The sequence below is a fragment of the Notechis scutatus genome, chromosome Z, assembly GCF_049901735.1.
Source record: "Notechis scutatus isolate UNSWTSFEM ecotype Mainland chromosome Z, rNotScu1.2, whole genome shotgun sequence".
NCBI lineage: Eukaryota > Metazoa > Chordata > Lepidosauria > Squamata > Elapidae > Notechis > Notechis scutatus.
In genome coordinates this window covers 133,619,814-133,642,535 of record NC_142025.1, presented here as the reverse complement: position 1 = coordinate 133,642,535, position 22,722 = coordinate 133,619,814, and the positions used below count along the sequence as shown (strand labels likewise).

General features: G+C 41.0%; 2 protein-coding genes across 4 annotated transcripts; one reads left to right on the top strand and one right to left on the bottom strand.

The window, feature by feature from the left end:
• Window positions 1-202: 202 nt before the first annotated feature.
• TBX6 (T-box transcription factor 6) lies at window positions 203-15,038 on the top strand. The gene is made up of 7 exons (XM_026682344.2): window positions 203-340; window positions 2,953-3,220; window positions 3,843-3,986; window positions 9,176-9,246; window positions 9,823-9,890; window positions 10,974-11,166; window positions 14,122-15,038. Exons 1-7 carry the CDS (start codon window positions 264-266, stop codon window positions 14,369-14,371), a joined length of 1,071 nt encoding a protein of 356 aa, XP_026538129.1. The 5' UTR covers window positions 203-263; the 3' UTR covers window positions 14,372-15,038.
• Window positions 15,039-15,041: 3 nt separating this feature from the next.
• PPP4C (protein phosphatase 4 catalytic subunit) lies at window positions 15,042-21,586 on the bottom strand. 3 transcript variants are annotated; one of them, XM_087945027.1, is made up of 9 exons: window positions 21,470-21,586; window positions 19,301-19,412; window positions 19,157-19,213; window positions 19,010-19,060; window positions 18,799-18,900; window positions 18,485-18,658; window positions 17,988-18,114; window positions 16,825-17,014; window positions 15,042-16,670 (listed from the first exon to the last, which is right to left on the bottom strand). In XM_087945027.1, the coding sequence occupies exons 5-9, from the start codon at window positions 18,862-18,864 to the stop codon at window positions 16,541-16,543; spliced, it is 687 nt and encodes a 228-aa protein (XP_087801153.1). In that variant the 5' UTR covers window positions 18,865-18,900; window positions 19,010-19,060; window positions 19,157-19,213; window positions 19,301-19,412; window positions 21,470-21,586; the 3' UTR covers window positions 15,042-16,540. The 3 variants fall into 3 exon arrangements, with proteins under 3 accessions (XP_087801153.1, XP_087801151.1, XP_087801152.1); XM_087945025.1 differs by lacking the exons at window positions 19,157-19,213; window positions 19,301-19,412; window positions 21,470-21,586 and having other exon boundaries at window positions 19,010-19,146; XM_087945026.1 differs by lacking the exons at window positions 19,157-19,213; window positions 19,301-19,412; window positions 21,470-21,586 and having other exon boundaries at window positions 18,596-18,658; window positions 19,010-19,146.
• Between the last annotated feature and the right edge of the window lie 1,136 nt (window positions 21,587-22,722).

Genomic DNA, 22,722 nt, shown 5'->3' with positions numbered 1-22,722 from the left:
AGTAATGCCTGCAACCCCCTCCTTCCCCTTACTCCACATGGCTCAACTGCCAAAGCCCCTCAGTTTTCTTAACCCTCCTCTCAGGTCTCTTTTCTCCACTTCTTTGTCACCAGAGCTGGAATCTGCTCCCAAATTGGAAGGTTTCTTCCCAGGTTTGGACCCCCTGGCCGCCTCCTGCCCCCAACCCCTGGCCTCCCTTATGGGACATCTCAGACACTCCCAACAGGTCCCCCAACAACTGCACAGCTACCCCTGGAGTACGGATGAGCCTGGAGAACAGTGAGCTCTGGAAGCGGTTCAGTGGCATTGGCACCGAGATGATAATCACCAAAGCAGGCAGGTGAGATACTGCTCCATCATCTCTCTCTCTCTCTCCTTGCAGTGGCAGGGATCAGTCTTGGAACTGTGTAAATCAGAGCTTCAAATGACTTTTCTTCTGTCCTAAAATTAAAACTTCTGCCCAAAAGACGGACATCGTAATCTTATCCTTCCCTACTCTGAAGTAAGCCCTTTGAAGTCCAGTGGGTCTTGCTTTTATGTAAATGTATAGAGAATTATGACTGAAATCTAAACCATTTTTAACATGCTAGCTTTGCAATGTTTTCCCCCCTTTTCACTTAGACCTGACCATCATGCAAAAAGAATAGGATATTGTAAAGAAATCTTCGTTTATATAATTCACAAGGTTAGGGATCTATGGCCATAACACATACTGATGAATGAAATAGCTTGCAAATGGGATTTTACAAATTCATCAAAGATAAGCAATTTGAAGCTACCTGCTGTGTTACTGAACAGAGGGCTAGTCTTAGAGCAGAGGCCTCCAAATTTGGCAACTTTAAGATTTGTGGATTTCAACTCCCAGAATTCTCTAGCCAGCATATCGGGTTGAGGAATTCTGGGAGTTGAAGTCCACAAGTCTTAAAGTTGCCAAGTTTGCGGACCCCATCTTAGAGGCTTGAATGGTCCCTTTAAGTCTCCATTTCTAATGTTTTAAATGAAGCCTCCATGTTCAAAGGCAGTATACCTGCATTGTGCTCATGTTGTAAGTTTTATTTAGGACAGTGATAGAAAATAATTTACTTGATTAGACTGTTAATTTAATCTAGGAAGGCTCTTGAAATATTAAGAGAAATAAATCTCTGTTCCTATTTATTTTTTGCTGAGTTACTATAAAAAAAACAATGTTTTGAGAAACAAATGTACCTTCTGGGTACCAGAGACTAACAGGGTACCTGACTTGAATATTGTGAAAAGCCCTTTTTATCTTTAATTTCTAGTGTAAAAAAATGTTTCCTAACCTTGAGTGTCCAACTGTTGGATCATTTTAAGTCACTGCAACCTGGAATTAAGGAGAAAGTTCCTCACAGTGAAGACAATTAACCAGTGGAACAGCTTTCCTTCAGAAGTTGTAGGGGCTTTATCACTGGAAGTTTTAAAGAAAAGATTGGACAGCCACCTATCTGAAATGGTATAGGGTCTCCAGCTTGAGCAGGGGGCTGGACTAGAAGACCTCCAAGGTCCCTTCCAGCTCTATTCTGATTGATTGATTCATTGATTGATTGACTGACCAGAGATGAACTGATTTGGAGACAAACCACTTTGGGAATTTATAGTAATTGTATGTTTCACACAATGGATGAGTGAAGTGAGAAAATAACTAGAAAGCCTACCTCCCAGGAAAGCTGGAAAAGAGTAGTTACTGCCCTAGGAATTGAGTGAGAGAGTTTTGTATGTTTTCAGCTTTCCAAGGAATAATCAAAAGCCATTTGTTCTGCATAGGATCTTAACATTATCTCACTACAGGCAGTCTTCAATTTACAGCCATTCGTTTAGAAACTATTCAAAGTTACATTGGCACTGAAAAATGTTACTTAGTACAACCGGTCCTCGCACTAACAACGGTCACGGCATCCCCATGATCAAAATTCGGGCACTTGACAACCACTATGTGTTTACAACCACTGTAGCATCCCACTGTTATGCCATTTGCAACCTTCACAGTTGGCCTCCCATATACATCATCAGAGGGAGAAACCAGACTTGCTTAAAGACTGCGATTCACTTAACAGCTGCTTAATGCCTTGGCAAAAAAAAAGGTCATAAAATTGGGCACAACTTATTTAACAACTGCTTTGCTTAGCAACAGAAATGATGATCCCAGTTTGGCTGTAAGTCAAGGACTATCTGTACGTCAAGCAAGTCAGAGATGACATTTCAAGGGCTAAATGAGGGACAGTCCGTTTGTCTTAATATGTAAATGGAGCCAAATAATATGATTTGGACCCCGTCCACTCATCCTGTGCTATTTGAACTTTCCAGAAATTTTGGAACAAAATAAGGATATGGGTGCAAGAAATAACTGGGGGGAAAATAGAACTTAAACCTGAAATGTTCCTATTAGGGATAATTATATGTAATTACAAGAAAGAAATTGAATACATAATAATACATATATTGACAGCAGCTAGAATAATGTATGCTCAAAACTGGAAACCAGAGAGTAGTCCCACAGCTAATACGCTAATAAAAAAAATTATGGATTGTGCAGAAATGAATAAACTTACAATGGAATTGCAGGAGAAGGAAGAAAGAACAGTCTGGGAGAAATGGTATGTTTGGTTAGATAACAGGAATAAAAGACAATGCAAAATGTAAGTGTAATTGATGTACATATGTGTGTGTGTGTGTTTGTAAATGAATATGGAAAAGCCGATGTCACAATGTATTGCAAAAATTGTAAATATGATTTGTTTTTAAAATTGTTAAACTTTAACGAAGTTTTTTTTTTAAAAAAGAACTTTCTAGAACTCAGCTACAGCATGGTGGGAGTGTGATTAGGATTAGCTATCACTAGCCTTGAGTTGAGATGAATCACATTTTCTTCTTCTGTGTCACAGCCCTTTCCTCCACAACTTGGATTTTCTAATCCATGTTTTAATCCCCTTCCAGGAGGATGTTTCCACAGCTAAAAGTTTCAGTCACAGGCCTGGATCCTGAAGCTAAGTACCTACTGCTGGTGGATGTCGTCCCTGTAGGAGGTTCCCGCTACAAGTGGCATGGCAAAAAGTGGGAAGCCAGTGGCAAGGCAGAATTACCACCTCCAGACCGGGTTTATATCCATCCTGATTCACCTGCATCAGGTGCCCACTGGATGCGCCAACCTGTATCTTTCCATCGGCTCAAGCTCACCAACAATACCCTGGATCCTCATGGACATGTATGATTGGGAACTGGGACCAGAGAAAAGACAGATGGGGAAGAGGGGATATATATCCAGGAGACAATAATTGATAGAGTATACTTACATCCCAAATAAAATGATTTAAAGAAGGAACACATGTGGGAGGATCTTTTAGGCCACCATGGGGAGTTATAGGGGTGGGGGGAAACAGCCAATATCCAGGATTTTCTGAATCTAATGCCAAAAGCAAAATCTTCCCAAAGGAATACTACATTCTGAAATTCGAAGAAAATAAATTATATAGCAAACACACAGTATTTAAACTTAGATTTTGTTGATAATGTGTTGGATGATTATAAAAAAAAATGTTCATGGATATAAGGCAAGAAACAACTTAGCTCACCAAAATCCCTCTACAGAAATGACTTGGGGTTATTTTTTTGCAGGTTGACACGCCTAGATGCTTAATCTTTCTTTTAAATACAAAGTGAAGTCATATTTAAGGAGAATGAATCATGCAATTAGGATCACATGTTGTGCTTTTCCCACAATGACAGCATGCATAGACAGTTCGGTTTTGCAGAGAACTAAAATGGAAAGTGGAGGAACATGAGATGGTCAGGTAAATAATGCCCCATGTTGATTCTTCTGTTCTTAGTTGATCGTTCATTCCATGCACCGTTACCAGCCCAGAGTACATGTGGTGGGAGCTGGAGGGCGCCGCGGAGCAGGCGGTGGCTGTGCTTCCTTCACCTTTCCTGAGACACAGTTTCTGACTGTCACAGCCTACCAGAACCCACAGGTGAAAGAACAAGAGCAGGGTGTTTTTTTTAAAAAAAATGTTATTTTTAAATACTGTAGACTTATTCTCATTTGTAGAGTCTATGATATCCCTAGACTGCTTGTCCCTCATTGTTTCCTTCTTTTGATACCAGAGATAGATAGATAGATGATAGATAGATAGATAGATAGATAGATAGATAGATAGATAGATAGAGATAGATAGAGATAGATAGATAGATAGATAGATAGATAGATAGATAGATAGATAGATAGATAGATAGATAATAGATAGATAGATAGATTCTCACAGTCCAGTAGCCTTTGTTATTTATATTTCCTATACATTCACTTTCTAGGGTTCCTTAATTCTTTCTGCATATTTTCCTATTCTTTTACCCTTTGCCCTCCTCATCCAAGCCAAATCTTTTCAGAATTAAACCTCTCCTGGCAGTCTTACAGCCTTAAATGTGCCTCTTTCCTGCCTTCAAAATTTATTTTTCTAACAATTTCAGATCGCAGCACTTCGGCTCCTTCTGTTATTCACAACAATGTACTTTTTAGTATAAACATGTCTGCAGCAAAGTCTAATCCCTACTCCCAATAGCTTTTCACAGTCTGTCATTTCAATACTTTTCACCAGAGTTTCTCATCGTCACCAACTTTAAGCTGTATGGACTTCAACTTTCCCAGCATGCTTGACTAGGGAATTCTGGGAGTTGAAGTTCACACATCTTAAAACTGCTGAGTTGAGAAACAATGCTTCACATCAGGGCTGTGAAACTCATGGCCCGTCACGCTCTGGCCACACCCATGCCCAGTTTAGCGGAGGGGAAAAAAGTCACCATACGTCTCATGATGCCCTGAGTTTGACACTCCTGCTTTACATCATCATAGTCTTTCACACTACAAAGAGTTTATGTGCCTTATTTTGTTCATTTTAGCTGGTTTAGAAAAGCTAATTGAATTGGGAACATGATCTTTAATAATACTTCAAATGTAGGGGTGTCAAACAAATTTCGTTGAGGGCTGCATCAGGGTTGTGTTTGACCTCGGAGGTCTGGGGAGTGGGGCATGGTTGTGGCTGGGGGTGTGGCTATGGTGGGTGTGGCCAGCTTGATGTCACTCATGTCAGGGGAACCTGTAGAGGCCAAGTGCTAAGGCAGGACTTCACTGAGATCATCCCTCATTCTTATTATAATCTTTCCTTTCTTCCCTTTTTTCCTTCCCTCTTCATTCTCCTTTCTGGGGGAGGGGGCAGCCACAGGAAGATTTTAATAAAAAAATAAATCCCGAAGAGATGCTGAAAATTGGTTGCCAGAGGGGCAGAAATAACCACCTCACCTTAATATGCAAAGCCACTTCAGAAACTTAATTTCCCCAAAATGTCTCTGGAGGGCTTCAAATAAGCCATCCCCATGTTTTAAAAGGAACAATATTTGTTTTATTTGCTCCCTCCCTTTGTTGGCTGCAGCTACCTAGAGACCCAGAAAAAACAGATATTGTCAAAGGGTTGGGAATATTATTAAGACCTTTATATCTTTATTTATTTATTTGTTGCTCACCTTTATTGTTTTTATAAATAACTCAGGGTGGCGAACATATCCAATACCCATTCCTCCTCTTATTTTCCCCATAACAGCAACCCTGTGAGGTGGGTTGGGCTGAGAGAGAGTGACTGGCCCAAGGTCACCAAGCCAGATTTCATGCCTAAGGCAGGACTAGAACTCATTGTCTCATGGTGATTGACCCAAAGTCATCCAACCAGCTTTCAAGTCTAATGCAGGACCAGATCTCACAGTCTCCTGATTTCTACGTCAGCGCCTTAAGTACCACATCAAACTGGCTTAGACCTCTCTCTAGGAAGTCTCCCTATATGCTGATTGGTATCTAAATCTACTGTGGGCAAAAGCCATTGACAAGATTATAGTTTGTACAGGTTGCTATTCTAAACATATATTATTTCTTTCTTTTTTTCCCCAAAGTTTTTTTATTTTTATTTTTTACATATCTCTTCACTTGAGCAACGTGGTTCCAGATTACAATATTTATACATAGTCATAGTTATATTTTCAACTTTCTTAATTAATATCAACTCAAATTATTATCCATTCAACTAATCTTTAGATAAATTTCCCTTTCATATTTTAATTCATTAATTCAATATCAAAATCATTTCATCCTCACATATATTTTCAATTCTTTATCTTCTATTATTTCCATTTTCAGCTTACCCTCTATTTTGTTACATTATGTATTGTTATCATCTATAACTTTCTCAAGACCAATATATAATTAGACAGTCAATGAAAGAAAAAATGAGTAAAAGTAAAGTAAGATTAATACATTTGGGATCCACAGGGTATATCCCCCCCATCTACGATATATCTTATATATATCCCAGAGATATTCATCATTTCATATTTTTTCTTTGTTTCTACTGAGCCAAAAATATATTACATTTATTATAAATATTTTATATTCCCACATAATCCCTTTTAGTTCATTATGTTTTCTATTTTCTCATATCCTTTGTATAATCAATTGCATTTTCTATTACATGTATACCACAAAGAAAAAAAATAAAAACAGAGTTAATTTCCCCTTTTACTTCCCTTTAACCCATTTCAACCTATAGCATTTATGTAATGCTAATTCACATTGTTTGAACATAATTAATACCAGATTTTTGCCTGTCGTCATATTCTGTTTTTCTAATATCATTAGCATATTTTAGAATATATATATATATATATGTTTTCTGAGGTTTTCATGGGTATTTGTATGTGGATCTTTGGTTATTTGGGTTTTCTCCCGCATAAAATTGGAAGTATTTTGGCGACGTTTCGACGAAATCTCATTCGTCATCTTCAGGCTTGTGTCTTCAGCTTTGTGCTTCTTCACATCACAGCCAGGCCCCCAACCAATGAGAACACCCCCCCACCCAATCAGAACACAGCCAAGCCCCCACCCAGTCAAGTCGCACTCCCACTGGCAGTTAAAAGAAAAAACAGCTGCAAGCTCACATTACTCCAAGAAGCACAAAGCTGAAGACACAAGCCTGAAGATGACGAATGAGATTTCGTCGAAACGTCGCCAAAATACTTCCAATTTTACGTGGGAGAAAACCCGAATAAGACACACACATACATACATACATACATTCTTATGTTTTCGTGGGTATTTATATGTATGGTATTCAGCTTTGTTCAGGTATTTTCCCACGTCATTATAGTTGTGCTTTTAAAGTTGTAGCAATGTTTCAACAGAATCTCATCTGCCATCACAAACACAATACAGAAGCCTGGTGATGGCAGATGAGATTCTGCTGAAACGTTGCTACAACTTTAAAAGCACAACTATAATGGCGTGGGAAAATACACAAACAAAGCTGAATACTATATATATATATATATATATATATATATATATATATATATACACACACACACAAATATATCCTTCTTCATTTTTCTCATCTATAATTATCTAATAATCTTAAAGTATTTCCCAGTAAGTTATAAACTTCAAATCTCCCACGTTTATATTTCTCATGAAAAATACAAAGATACATTCCCACGTGGTATCCCCCTTTTATGGTACATTTAACCCTTATCTCTAAATCTCTCAGCCTTGTCATTTCTCTTAGTTTTAGTCAGCTTTCCCTTTGCTAAGTTTTCCTGGCCTTTCCTCTTTATCCCTCTTTTTTCCTCTAATATTACTTTTATTTCCATCTGCCAGTCCCCCATCTTTCCTCCCACTCTTTCCTTTTCTCTTTTTTTGAAATTTCTTCTTGTACATCTTCTTTTGCTTACTCTTGGAAGCTTTTCTTTTTTATTTATTATCTCTATTATCAATGTCTTAGTTTTAGTTCCTTTTATGTCTTTTGGCAATGTTTCTGAATCTTCATATCTATCTTGGCTGTTTTCCTCTTCCTTTGGCTCCCCCTCTCTAAGGTTCCTTTGTTCTGCTATAAATTGCATTATGTTTTCTGCCAGTATGTCCAATAGTCCCCTTCTTTCTTTTAACATTTCTTTCACAGATTGCATTTCCAACTTAAATTCTTTGCTTGCTTCTTCCATTTTTTTAATCAATTGTGTTATTTTTTAAATTTTATTAAAGTTAATTGTAATCCTTGCCAAGAGACTCCACTTATTTCTCTTTTCCTTATGGGGTCTTTCTATTTCCTTTGCACAGTCAACCCCCAACAGTCTCAAGATATTGCCTTCGTTTATCCTCTTGCTGCAATCTCCCCTTTTTTTCTCTTAAGTTTTCAGAGTTCTTGTTCTGTGAAAGTCTTTTATTTCATATGTTTTCTCATTCACACATTTAAAAGACCAGTAATTTTCCGTAAAGTCATCCAGGAAAAAATGTCTTGTACCATTAGGTGGCGCTCTATATCGCTTCCACTTTTCAAAGTTTTAATTTCGTTTTAGCTCTTTTATAGTCCAGTTTTTATTTACCTTATATTGTCCTCTTGTTTTCCATTCACCGCTGTTATACTCTCAAGCGAGGAATCCTTCTTTCTGCTTTTCAGGGTTATTAAAACAAGAAGTTCAGCTTCTCTTATCTGGTTACACGCCACTCACCACTTCACTACTCCAGCACACACTTAAGTCCCAGTAGCTTCCCGTCTTCAGGGCAGCCATTAAAACTGCCGTTTCTCCCTGTCTTCCAGGGGAGTATACCAAGCCAGGGAGGGGAGATGCAGCTCCCCTCAACCCAGCTGGTGGTCTCCCCCTCTTCCTCCCCCCTTCCGAGGTGGGTCTGATGGTTCCGGTGCCATGGGGACACCCTCCCCCCACAACAGGGTAAGTATAGATAGAAGCCGCGCACGATCGTGGTCCCCATCTGTCCTCAACAGAAGTGCCACCGGAAGTCATATATTATTCTTTCTTGTCCCTCTCGTTTTCAGTTTAGCTAGGATACCTCCCAAATCACATTTTTATCATCTTCTCTTTCATTATGCTATATGTGGCCTCCAGGAACATATACATGTACACATTTTGCACACAGAAGCAAAACTTTAAAATCTTACTACTCAAACAAGACTGTGAGTAACTTAATTTTACGCTTCTTTCAGAAGTAACCCAGAACTGGATGGAAAAAAATAAAGCAGAATGTATTTATTACTATGGATATGTATGATGACTTCTATTCCTTAGAGTTATTTCTATTTCTTATTTCTTTCACTCCTCACTGTCCATTCAGATCACTCAGATGAAGATAGAAAGCAATCCTTTTGCAAAGGGCTTCCGTGAAAATGGTATGAACAGCAAAAGGTGAGCAGGAAGAAATCAAAACCACAACATTGGTTCGGGTCTCCTGATGTTTCCCACTGCAAAAGATGTCCTTCTAAAGATAATCAGAGTTGAAAGGGACCTTGTAGGTAATCTAGTCCAACCCCCCGCCCAAGCAGGAGACCCTACACCATTTCTGACAAATGGCAGTCCAATCTCTTCTTGAAGGTCTCAAATGAGGGCGCTCCCACAACTTCCGAGGGCAAGCTGTTCCGTTGGTTGATTGTTCTGTCAGAAAGTTTCTCCTTATTTCCAGGTTAAATCTCTCCTTGTTCAGCTTCCATCCATTAGTCCTTGTCTGGCCTACAGGCACTAGAAGGCTGAGGCTGAGGGGCATTGTAATCCCTCTATGGATGGCTGTAGAGGTTGTGGCCTGGCATCAGAAATTTCATTCCAACAACAAGCTGAATTGTCAGAACCAAAATGCTAAGACTCTAGAAAGCAGGTGGGGCGGAGTTTCCTAGACAAACAGTCTGCAATTGCATGATCCATGAAAGGTGTTTTGAGCCCTGACTGCTATTTTATCAAATCTTATTATGATCCATTACAAAAATACAGGGAGCGTGAGGCCCGAATCAAAAGGAAGATGAAGATTAATGAATGCGAAGCAAACCAGGGCGAAAGTGGTGAGAACAACATGGGTATCTTATTCTGTCTCTAACCGCTTAAATACTCTTTCTAACTTCAGCTTCTCCCTCTTCAGTGGAGGCATGTTTGCAGACTGGGGCTCAAAAAATAAAAAAGGCAGTTATGATGATGCAATGACAGGCCCACCTGTTTTTAGGTGCACTACATGTAATTCTTATGTGATTCTTCATTCAGGACTAGTCAAGGCTGGCCTGCTGAAATTCTGTGATTAATCAACATTAAATGAAATAACCCCAGCAACATCCTTAGGATCTCACTATGTCAAAATGATGAGCTTTATCCCTTGGGGATGTATGTAATGTTGCAATGCATGTAAGAAATGGGTGAAACTTGCTTTGTGATGCCTGATGTTTTCATCACTCTGATCTCCTTCACTTGCAGATGCTCCTGTATCCCTTATAACCATGATTCTAGATCAGAGGTGGAGAACTATAGCCCTTTTATGACTTGTGAAATTCAACTCCCAGAATTCCTGGCATGGCTGGATCAGGAATTCTGGGAGTTGAAGTCCACAAATCATAAAGGTGCCATAGTTCCCCTGTTCTAGATAATTGACCAAATGCCTACATCTCCATCTCTTTCCTAGGTATCCATCATTTAGCCTATGCACACATTCGATAATCCCGTCTTGCTTGCTTGCTTTTCTAATACCCTTCGATACTCTAATCATTTTTCCCAAAGCCCCTTTCTCCATTTTCTTCTCCTTCATCTGCAATTATCCCCTACTTTTTCCTTGAAAGTAGTCTTATTAATTTGAAGTGAAATAAGCTTTCCAGAAGAATTTCACTTATACAGACTAGCTTGGTTTGTTTATTTACAGGGATTACAGCCAGCTCAAATCAGAAACAACTCCAAGACTCAGAATCTCCTCACTTGATTTCCAGTAGACTGGATAAATTATTAGATTTTTTAAAAATTAAGTTTATAGTAATTTCACCTCCTTGTCTCACCTCTTTCATAAAGAGCTCTACATCTCTGCCAAGCATGTTCCCAGTGTATAGTTGTTTAATTCCTACCTATAACTTTCTCTTCCGGTCTTCTCTGCACATCTCTTCCCACAGAGAGCAAGAAAGGCCCTTGTGACTCCACACTGACAGAAGAGGGGCCTCTGGAGCAACAGCCACCCCCTGCACTTCCACAGCCTTCCTGTTCCTTCTACCCCGCCGCAGGAATTAATCTCAATGGGGCCGAGGCTTATGTACAACATCCAGCTGCTTTTCATGGTTTAAGGGGGCCATCATCACCTTATGAGAGGTAACAGAGAATTTATTTATTTAATATTTGGTTTTAAAGCTGCCCAACTCCAGAAAAATGCCAGATATCTTACAATATTTAAAAGAATATATAACAAAAGTATGGCTGGCAGGGGAATTCTGGGAGTTGAAGTCCATAGGTCTGAAAGTTGCCAAGGTTGGATACACAAGGGCTTCATAGTTGAGGGAAGAGCATAGTGGACGCACGTACAAGGGCTCTATAGCTGCCATTTGATTTTTAAGCAGCAACCGTGAGTCCAGGAGGAACCCCAAATAGCCTCTAATCTCAAAAAGGGAAGTGCAACCTCAGCCAGGACCAGAAGTAGAGACATCCCAGACCAAAGGCTCCAACGAACCACAGCCACTCAGTCTTGTGAGGATTGAGTCTGAATCTGTTCTTCACCCATATTGGCCTGAACAACAGCCTTCAGATGCTGGGTCATCACTTTCACAGCCTGGGATTGAGATGTACAAATCATCAGTAGTGATGATACTGTACTTCGAATTGATCAATGATCTCACCCAGTGGTTTTATATCAAAGTGAGTTAATTGTTTATATCCCGTATCAGCCAGCAATCCAGACCTAATGACTCTTCTGTCTTTAAAAACCCGATTGTGATCTTTGTAGATTTATTTTATTTATATCTGGCCTTTATTATTTTTACAAACAACTTAAGGAAGAAAACATATCTAACACTCCTTCTTCCTCCTATTTTCCCCACTACAACAATCCTGTGAGGTGAACTAGACTGAGAGAAAGTAGCCCAGATCCACCCAGCTGGCTTTCATGCCTAAGACAGAATTAGAACTCACAGCCTGTTTTTAGCCTGGTGCCTTCACCACTAGACCATTTAGCTAGCCTAAGATATTCAGATTATTTATTTTAATTGCTATCTAATAAAGAACTGTGCTACTTTTTCTCCAGGGTGACAGGACTGACGTGGGAATTTTTTATTATTATTCCTAATGTTTTCCCACAAAAGCAGTCTGCTTTTTTTCAGACCAATCAAGTATTGATCCAATGGTTGTCATAGCAATTGACTAACTAATATTGTCACCTGAACCATGACATAGGGGCTGAGAGTAACTGATCCAACGTCACCAAACTGGCTTTCGTGCCTAAGGCAGGGTTATAACTGACAGTCTCTTGGTTTCTAGTCTGGTGCCTTATCACTAGACCAAACTGGCTCTTAAAAATATCTTCGTGTCCTGAAAATATTATATGTAAGCAGGGGTGGGCTGCTGCTACGGGTTCACACAGGTTAGGATGATCCTCTAGCTAAGATTTTGTGTGGTTCAGTGAACTGCCCAATCCCACTCTTGGCTGGCCCTGCCCATGCCTCCCCTCCCTTCTCCTCCCCGCCTCTCCTAGGAATCCCCATGTGGCCCGTTTTGGATGCTAGGTAAATACAGGGCCCGCACGGAGCCTAAGGAGGGTGAAAAACGGGCCTTGTTTCCAGCCTCCCGTGGGCCTCCGGAGCCCAGGGGAGGCCATTTTCACCCTCACGGAGGCTATACTGTTCTAGTCATTTTTACACTACCTGTTCCATGTATTCACTTTTGAGAACCATGCATTTATTTGGAGAAGAGGGCTTCATTTTTTGCTCAACTCAAGACTGCATGGTTCTCCAGCATGAAAATTTACATCATCCATAACAAGCTCCTCCTCCTCCAAATAAAACCATTTTGCTTGTGCACGTGCTCCAGTATTTGTCACGCTTAAGATTTAGAGGAATCTAGTAATATATCCCCCCAAAAGGATATATAACCGATGCCTATCAAATGTTTTAGACACAGCTATACATAATAGAGTTAAAGCTACATTAAATTTTATTATGCAAGAGTGATCATTGTCCAAATCCTGCGCTGAAAATTGCCATTGGCTTTTTCTGGCAAAGACTGTTTTATATCTAAAGCAACATTTTAGGCGTGACAAGAGAGATGGAGGCCTTCTACAAATGTTTCAGTAGATTAACAGTTTCCTTCACTGATCATATGATCAAAATGAGCCAAGCCAGCATCTTTATTAGCAGCTGTTCCAATCATGTACAAGATTTTCCTCAAGCTTATATTTTAACGTCAGCTGTGTTGCCAGAGGCAATAACCTATTGGCTAATATTAATATCATTCTGCATTCCATCCTTGCTTTCAGGCCAATGAGAAAATATTTAAAAAGAATAGTATCTGGCAGATTTCCAATTATCCTTTCAAAACAATCTCATAAGAAAGTAAAAATCCAGTGTTATCGTTTGCACCAGGAATATTCAAAGTTGGCAACTTTTAAGACTTGTGGAAGTCTGACTGGGAAATTCTGGGAATTGGAAGTCCACAAATCTTAAAGTTGCCAAGGTTGGACACCCTTGATTTACATCAAATAGGATATTACCCAAAAAATGTTTTTTGTGGAATCTGTATAGCAGGTTTCAAATTTGCAGCCCACAGGCCAGATGCATCATGTGCTGGCCATGCCCACCCTGTTTAGTAAAGGGGGGGGGAGTCGTGATACATCATGTGACATGATATCAAAAGTTTGACACCCCTGCTCTATGGAAATTCTTAGCCATCCACGTCACGGTTGTCCCAGAGGTGCTTTTTTCAAGACGCAACTGGACTTCCCTCTTTTTTTGGAAGAAGTTTTGCTTCTCATCCAAGAAGCTTCTTCAGCTCTGACTGGATGGTGTGCAATGGAAGGATTATACTCCTTGCAGACAGCTGGTCATTTGCATTCTTTTCTTTTCAAAGAAAAACCAGGTCTAGTTGCCTCTTGAAAAAAATACTTTGATATTTTCAGTGGAATGAGAAAGGACTAAGGAAGTTCAGAAATACCTTATGTAGGGAAATCAGGATGAAAATCCTCTTGAGCTATATATGGGGAAAGCACAATTGTGCGAACCCCAAAATGGAAGCTAGGCAAGATAATTCTTAGGCACTGACTTTTGCTATGCTTTTCCACAGCCCAAGCCAAGAAATAGCAGCTCCTCCATCTTCTCCCCCTACCAAACCTCCTCCTGAGCAAACGGATTTCAGAGCAATGCTCCCAGCAAGCTGGCCCAGTTTGGATATGGTTCCTTTCCTTGCAAGTGCAGAACCACCGGAAGCTTCCTCGTTCTCTCCTTTCAAGTTCAGTTTTGCACCCTACCCGCCTCCACCTCGTGTCTATGGACCTCCATCTGGCTACCCTGGCTCACAGCCACCGATGCTTTAACCCCTGCACAACCTGGATACCTGCATTTTTATTTGTTTCTGCTTGCAAAATTTCATGTTTTCCTCTTCCATTTAAGAAAGTAGAATTTGATTATATCCTCATAGTTTATATAATTAAATCCCAAAAGGCTGCAACGGACTGTACATTTTTTCCCCCACAGTGAATATAAGGAAGTTGTGATGCACACATGCAAACTTTCTTTTTTCAGTTATTTCCGAATAGAAAATTTCTATTCAATAGAAGTGGTAGCTGACTAAGTGGTAGCTATGCTTCAGCTATCCCTTTTAGAACATCTTACAAAGACAGATTAATGAACATGTTTTACATATGTCTGCACATGTCATCTTAGCATTGATATTGGAGCAGTGATACATGTGGTATGGCAACAGCATAAGAACTAGCAACTTGCTTAGGGTTTTTCTTTTAATATTTATTTTTATTGGATGTTAACAAAATCCCATGGCTGGCAGAACTCATTTGCCTTGATGAGAGGATGCAAATTCTCTTATTTTCATCTGCAACCATAGTAATGTATTAAAATCATCTTCCTTTCTCTGCCATTACCAAATTAGTTAGGAAATTAACTATCATAAGAAAAGACATATTTGCAGATATTTCTGTAGTACTCGTTCATAAATGTGGCAATACAAATACACAATGTACAAGATACTCGATTTTTCTTAATTTTATTATAATTTTTTATCTAAAAGTTGTAAATAGGAAAAATAAAATAAAAACAAAATAAAAACAAGATTAAAAACAAAATAAAATTAGAGCAAGAGACAGATCATGGGAGATGGCAGGAAATCCCCCCTTCTAACTCTAAATAGATACCTGGACTGCACATTCCTTCACAGGAATACGGTAAAGAAGGGAAGCAGAAGATGTCAGCCTGGGGAATTACAGGTGTGGCTACCTCATCCCCACAGGGGCAGAAGATTAGAAGGAGAAAAGAGAAAACATGTCCCATTGGTCAAATTCATTAGCATGATGTGGTCCCAATCTCCACAGTCAGGGAGAAGGAGAAGAAGTAAGAGAACCAGATCTGCCAACAAAAGATTTAATAAATCCATTCACCAAAGCTGAATGGATTCCAGAGGGCATTTGGAGCCCCCAGTGACCGCAAAAAAAAAAAAAATCTTTTTGCAAGATCAGGATATTTTGGTATAGTATGCTGGGGACTGTCTTGTCTTTCACTGGCCATATAGTTTTTACAGAGCAGAGTGGGAATCAGGAGCGATGGCACACAAAGGAAGGACTTCCTATATTAGTTCATTCTATTCCATATAACTGAAGCAAATTACAGATTGAAGTGCAAAAAATTCATCAGCACTGTAGGTTTTCCAGCAACCTAAAACAGCAAAAGTTTGAAGCACTTCATGTTCTTTGCTTAAATCTTTCAGAGTGGCACCAAAACCATGGAGTTCCAAGGTCAGTTGACTAGAAAAAAGAGCATCTAAGTGACGGGGCGTGGGATTAGTCCAGATAATTAGCTTCCCTAACAAGATCAGATATTCTTTGATCAATCTGGTTTCTCCTTATGTCAGAATCCAGTTCTTTGTAATGTATATATTCTCTGAGCAATAACTTCCAGTTGTTCTACATCAGCCTTCTCTAACTTAGTGTCCTCCAGATTAGATTATGCTACAATTCCCATTATCTAATTCAGAATGGCCAAGTTGGCTAGGATAATAGGAGTCTTAGGCCAATATGTTTGGACAGCACCAGTTTGGACAATGCTACTTCATGAGTAGAAAAGTCCCAAGAAATCAGTCAGTGACTTCTCTACAAAACTAGAGATCTTTCAAGAACTATAACTTTTCTTCATTCCTGGGCTGATACTTCTTTTCATGGAAAGAGCTGACCAAGTTCTAGGGTTTTCCACAGGCAGAAATCCTAAAAAGTAGTGGGATTTTTTGGGGGAGGGGGGGAAAAGGACATACCAATTATGGCAATCCTAGGGATTGCCCAGGAATCAGCAATGTTGGGAAAAGATGGCTAATCCAGTCTAAGGGATCCAGAACTGAGAATTTATTGGGCAAGGGCCAGGGTAAGGGAGAGAAGGAAAGAAGAGAGCTGAACCCCTGCCAAAGGCTAAAAGAAAAGCTGACCACTCCATCCAGAATAGGAAACAGAAGCTGCACGAGGGGGAAGAGGGAGGAGCAGCATTCACAGGAAGTAGTCTGCAACAGGCTTCTTAGATGGGATGCCTCGGGTTTCTTGAGGGGCTGCTTCAAAGATGATAAATTCCTTTTGAAGGTGTTCATCCAGTTCCAAGATGGCTGCAACATTCCCACAACTGTGGTTGGAAGAGAGAAAAGGGGACAAATTTGTGTGCTTCAGATTTCATCAATGCCACACATCCCTGGGCAAAAACACTCAGCTGATTTCAATCTCCCTCTCCCCATCCCACGGTTCTTCCTATTCACAGGCACACCTTTGCAGTTTCTTACCGGTAGCAATAGTTGGGGGCTGACCACACTGTAAGAACTGTCTCATTGAAATGCCATTTGTATCCCTCCATGACAAGCTGATGTGCCCGGCAAATCATGTCAATATCATTTGCTGCGTTGAACTGTGCCACCACGTCACTGCCAAATAAATAGCCAGCACCTCGAGGACTGACCCCCCAGCCTGTAGTGTCTAGAAGAGCAAAAGAGGAGAATGCCAACACAACGGAAACCAAATGGCGGGCAAATGCTAGGAAAAGGAAACATCTGTGTCTCGCAAGCTAATAGAAGAAAGCCAACCAGCTGACAAAGAGAAACCGTAGAACCCCTCACACTAATATCCATATATTCCACCATAAAAGGCTGTTCTTTTTCCCTTTTAAAAATCTTCTAAAACAGTAATTCTGGGAGTGGGAAAGAAATGGAAGCAGAGATACAAAACATCTCACTATCTTTAGTGGAAGATTTTAAAAAGCTTTACCATTTGCTGATTTTTGATTTGCTGATGACTGCAAACACATGCAAGATTTATTATATATGTCTTCTGCAATGTAGAGGCACAATGGCTCAGCAGATATAGATGCTGAGCTTGTCAGATGGAAAGCTGACGGCCTGGGTTTGAGACCTGAGCATCATGTGATGGGGTGAGCTCCCATTCCTGCCCCAGCTCCTGCAAACCTAGCAGTTTGAAAGCATGCAAATATGAGTAGATAAATAGGTACTACTTCGGTGTGTTCTGTGAACCTCAGAATATAGTCATGCTGGCCACATAACCACGGAAACCGTCTTCAGCAATGCTGACTTCCTTGGCCAAGAAACAGTGATGAGCACCGTGCCCTAGAGTTAGACATTACTTGGGTAGAGGAAACCTTTACATTCATCGCAATGTGCTTGGAATATAATCTACTGAGGTCTCCAATTTTTTGTAAAAAACAGGTGTTTCAGTCTCATCAGGGTATGCAGTAACACCAATTAGCTCTTTTGCTCCTAGTATAATTCTGAGTCAGAATTACAGACACAATACTCTTGAACTCTGCTTTTGGCATGTCCTATTCCTATCAGATTCCAACAAATCTGTACATGTAGTCAAACCATTACAGTATCTACTATCGAGATATATTGCACAATATTCACACACAGAGAAAAAGAAAGACTCATAGTTATACCTTCAGGGTCAGACCATAGAAGATCACACATGGGGCCATCATGAGGGACCTCTTGTTTGCGATCTATTGTTCGGATCTGGTCCAACGTCTGGATGGATGGGGATAAGCCACCATGGACACAGAAAATCTGAACAGAAAAGACACTTATACAGTATACATCATGGACCTTCCTCCATCTTTAAACTGTCCCTCTTTTTCTCTGATCACCTTATCCTAGAGACATAATCCCTATGTGGACCTCCTACCCCTTTACTGTCTTTGATATTCAGTTATGCATTTGATTAAAAACAACCAAGTGCTGAATTTGAATTAAGAGAAGACATTCATTTTGAATCGGCCCCATGCCACCAGTGATTATAACATAATTACATGTCTTGGCAAGTAAAATAAGTTGTTTTTTTCCCTCTATTTTTCAGACAGTTAGTCCTTCAAATTAGAATTTGATCTCCTTCAGATCCATAATTCATCACGATTCAAGAATATACTTGCATACTCACCTTGCCATCAATAATGGCAGAGAGGCTGAGGTAGTCAAAAATCTCAGTGCAGTAACGCCACACAGTGACAGAGCCATATTTTCTCAAGCACTCATCATAAAACCCATATACCTGGGTGATCTGCCTGCTTTCGTGATTGCCACGGATAAGGGTGATTCTGTCCGGGTAGCGGACCTGTAAAAAGAAGTGGGTCCATTTAGCTTAGCCTTCAGATTTAAAAAGGTATTAGCCAAACTGGCATCACTGCCAGCACATGCTGACTTTTAAGTAGGAAAGAAAAAAAATCAATGTTGACTTATCAGGGGTTTCCTTACTTTGAGTGCCAGCAGCAGCAAGAATGTTTCAACACTGTAGAAGCCTCGATCAACAAAGTCTCCCATGAAAAGATAGTTGGTCTCAGGTACATCGCCACCCACCTGGGGCATGAAGACACAGAACACATGAAAAGGTTACATATAAAATTAGGGAATCTACAGAAAAGAAGCAGCAGAAGGCAGCTTGGAACTAGTGGGTTTCAGCACTCACTCTGAAAAGCTCTTTCAGGTCATAAAACTGGCCATGGATGTCTCCACAAACCTGGAAAAAAATGCATCAAGGATAAAAAAATAAAAGTTTGCCTGACTGCTGATGTCACCACACCAGTCTAAGGTATTATGAAGCACCCCCCAAAACCCTTACTCACTGTTACAGGGAATCTACTCTCTGGACATTACTTTCTTCCACCAAGATCTCTCTGTTGGAAAGAAAAGAGGGATGTGTCATCTAGAATTGCCTTTGTCGTGTAAAAGCAGTTGCTGCTCAGAAGTTTACCAACACTTGCCTGGCCTTTGCACAGAGGGCTTTAACCTCACTCTCTTTGATGAGTTCACAGCGCCGCAGTTGTTCAATTTGACGGTCAAGGTCACTGATTTCAGCCATCTCTCCCCCCCTGTAAAAATAGGAAATGTTGGATGTTACATGTGTGCACAAACCCATGGATACATATATTTGCACACAAACTTTTTATGAGCACACAGATTCTTCTTCAAAAGGATTCCAGACCAGAGCAAACTACAACCAAGCAATGTTAAAAATACAAGTACTGGTAGCCCTCAATTTACGACCACAACTGAGCCCAAAATTTCTGCTGCTAAGCGAGACAGTTAAGTTTTGCCCTATTTTATGATCTTTCTTGCCACAGTTGTTAAGTTAATCACTACAGTTCTTAAATTAGTAATACGGTTGTTAAGTGAATCTGGCTTCCCCATTGACTTTGCCTGTCAGAAAGTCGCAAAAGGTGATCATAAGACCCCAGGACACTGCAACCCTCATAAATGTGAGTCAGTTGTCTAGCATCTGAATTTTGATCATGTGACCATAGGGATGCTGCAACAATTTTAAGTGTGAAAACTGTCATGTCACTTTTTTCAGTGCTGGTGTAACTTCAGTCAGTAAATGAAAGGTTCTAATTGGAGGACTACCTGTATATTATTAATAAAGATTGTAATACTGATGAAAGCAACGGGGAAGCTAAAGAAATTCCTCATTCCCATAAATGATTTCTATTAAACTATAGGCACAGTCTCTATTATGGGTTCTTTTCATCTCACAGTCTCATCATTGGAAACTAACAAAGAAACACCAAGGCAGGCAGAATGAAACTGTGTTGAAGCATAGCTAGACAGATATTTCCACACTACAACCAAACCACTCAAGTAGCCCATATAAATAACTGATAAAATGGAAGGAAGATGATCCCTTCATTCCTAGTCTTCCCAATGGACTATTAAAAATATTTTACACTATTGGGAAAGAGGTGGAAATACACCATGTAGAGCCAAGGTAAGCAGTATCTGGGATACACATTACTGTACTAAACAAAAAGCAGTTCATAAAATATGCAACAGGTTCCTGCAAACTGCATCACCTTCATTTTGTCCTTTGTGCAATACTGCTGTGTCTGTGCCTCCCTTCAGTTCACAGCCTTCCTAAACTTGGCGCTCTCCAGACAAATATTCAACTGCCATCCATTCCCAACCCTAGCACAAGCAAAACAGCAATTCAACATCCTTAAATGGCAGCAGCAGAAACTAAAGAGAAGAGGAAGGAAACCTCACTGCAAAGTTCATACATCTTAGGTGGAGAAAAGTCACATGAACTTTTAAGGAAACCTTATCAAAAGGAGGGCAAGAAAAGAGAATTTCGGGTGTGATATTATCCCCATGATTTACCCCCCCTCCATCACCACCACCACCACCACGAGTGAAGCTGGCAGATCGATCAATCCATCTATCAAGGTGTCAGAAGGACCCTCAACCCAATCTTCCCACCTCCTGTGAGCCAGACTGTTGCTTCACCCGAATTTTAATGGAACAAATGAAGAGGACGGGGGCAGAGGAAGCAGCCTAAGGAAGGACCCCTCTTCCTTTACCATTGCAAACCCCCCCTCCGTCCCCAAAATATCCACCCCCACCTCTAACTTCCCCAGCCCAAGGGTATCCTTGGCAACTTTAAGACTTTTAAGCAAAGCTGGCTGAGGAACTCTGGGAGGTGAAGTCCACAAGTCTTAAAGTTGCCAAGCTTGGAGACCCCTGCCCCAGGCGATCCCCATCGGAGAAACCTCCCGGCCGTCGTAAACGGGCCTCCCTCCGCCGCCACAAGGAGGGAGATATCCCGCCGCCCTCCTCACCCGAGCCCGCCTTTCGGGAAAGCAGCCCGCCGGGACAAACTCTGCCCTTCCCTCGCACTGGTGAGGGAAGAGCTTGCCCTTCTTCGACAGGGCAGCCCTGTCGGAGCGCCAGCCACGGGGCTTCGCGACGAGGCATCGCTTGGCCGGCGCGATCCCTCCTTCGGTTCTTCCCGCTCCCCCACCACCGAACTCCCGTTTCTATGGCAACCAACTTCCCCCGGCGGCCCCCGTCACGAGGGGCGAAGGGAGACGGAGAGAAGGGATCCTCGCGCATGCGCGCGACGATTTGAAAAAAAAAAAAAAACCCCACCGCGTACCTGGAGGGTCCGGGCAGCGACGGCGGAGACAGTAGCAGCTGATCTGCGACTCCCTCCGGCTGCCGGGCCCGAGCCTTAACCCTCCCTCTTTCCGGCTCTCCTCTACCTACTTGAAGCACAGAACGTCACTTCCGCTTCCTTCTTAGACGCAAGTGGGGGAGGCGGAGCGACCTTGGCTCTTTAAAGCGGGAGGGGTCTCGCCTGAAGAGGAACTGCGCGTGTGTGCACGTACGTGTAGATATGTTTATTTATAGCTGGTAGTTTAATTTTGTAAGGTAACATGGAAAAGAAGATGTCTTCCTTCAAGGAAGGATTTTAAAAGGATGGGACACAGTGCCGGAAATGAGGAAACGGAAGAAACGAAAGAGCGTCGCAGAGAGTTTTTAACTACACTTTTTTTTACTTGTATGTGTAATACAAAAAGCTTCCGGGTGCTTCTTCTGTTATGCACTTCCCGTTCCTCGTACTCCCCCCCCCCAACCTCCTCGCATCATCCGGTGAGATAATAGAATAACAGAGTTGGAAGGGACCTTGTAGATCATCTAGTCCAACCCCACACCCAAGCAGGAGACCCTACACCATTTCTGACAGATGGCAGTCCAGTCTCTTCTTGAAAGCTTCCAGTGATGAAGCGCCCACAACTTCTGAAGGCAAGCCTTTCCACTAATTGATTGTCCTCGATGTCAGAAAATTTCTCCTTATTTCCAGGTTGAATCTCCTTGTTCAGTTTCCATCCATTATTCCTTGTCTGGCCTTCAGGTGCTTTAGAAAATAGATTGACCCCTTCCTCCCTGTGGCAGCCCCTCAAATATTGGAACACCGCTTTCATGTCTTCCCTAGCCCCTTCTCTTCTCTAAAATACAAAAACATACCGCTCAGGATATGTCAAAAAGTCTTCCAGTTGAGTTTCACTTCTGATTGATAAAATTCATGTAGTTTCTTGGGAGCAGTATGGAAATGTTTCTTTGATTACAATCTATTCCATCGCTTACTTTGGTCAAGAATGTTGAATGGTTGCAGAAACATCCGGCAGATCCATTCGTCCGATATGTCTTGTCCAAACAGAACTTAAGCAGGAAAGGTAAATTAAAATCTCTTTAAGTACACACATAAAGAATGGCACCTCACCCAAGAGAGAAGAGGAACAGCATAGAAAGGTTAAAAACTCACTTTCTATACAGTTCAAACATGTTGAGTTTGGAATAAGTTCTTTCATTGGTTAATATCATGTGCATGCATGCTCAGTAACTTTG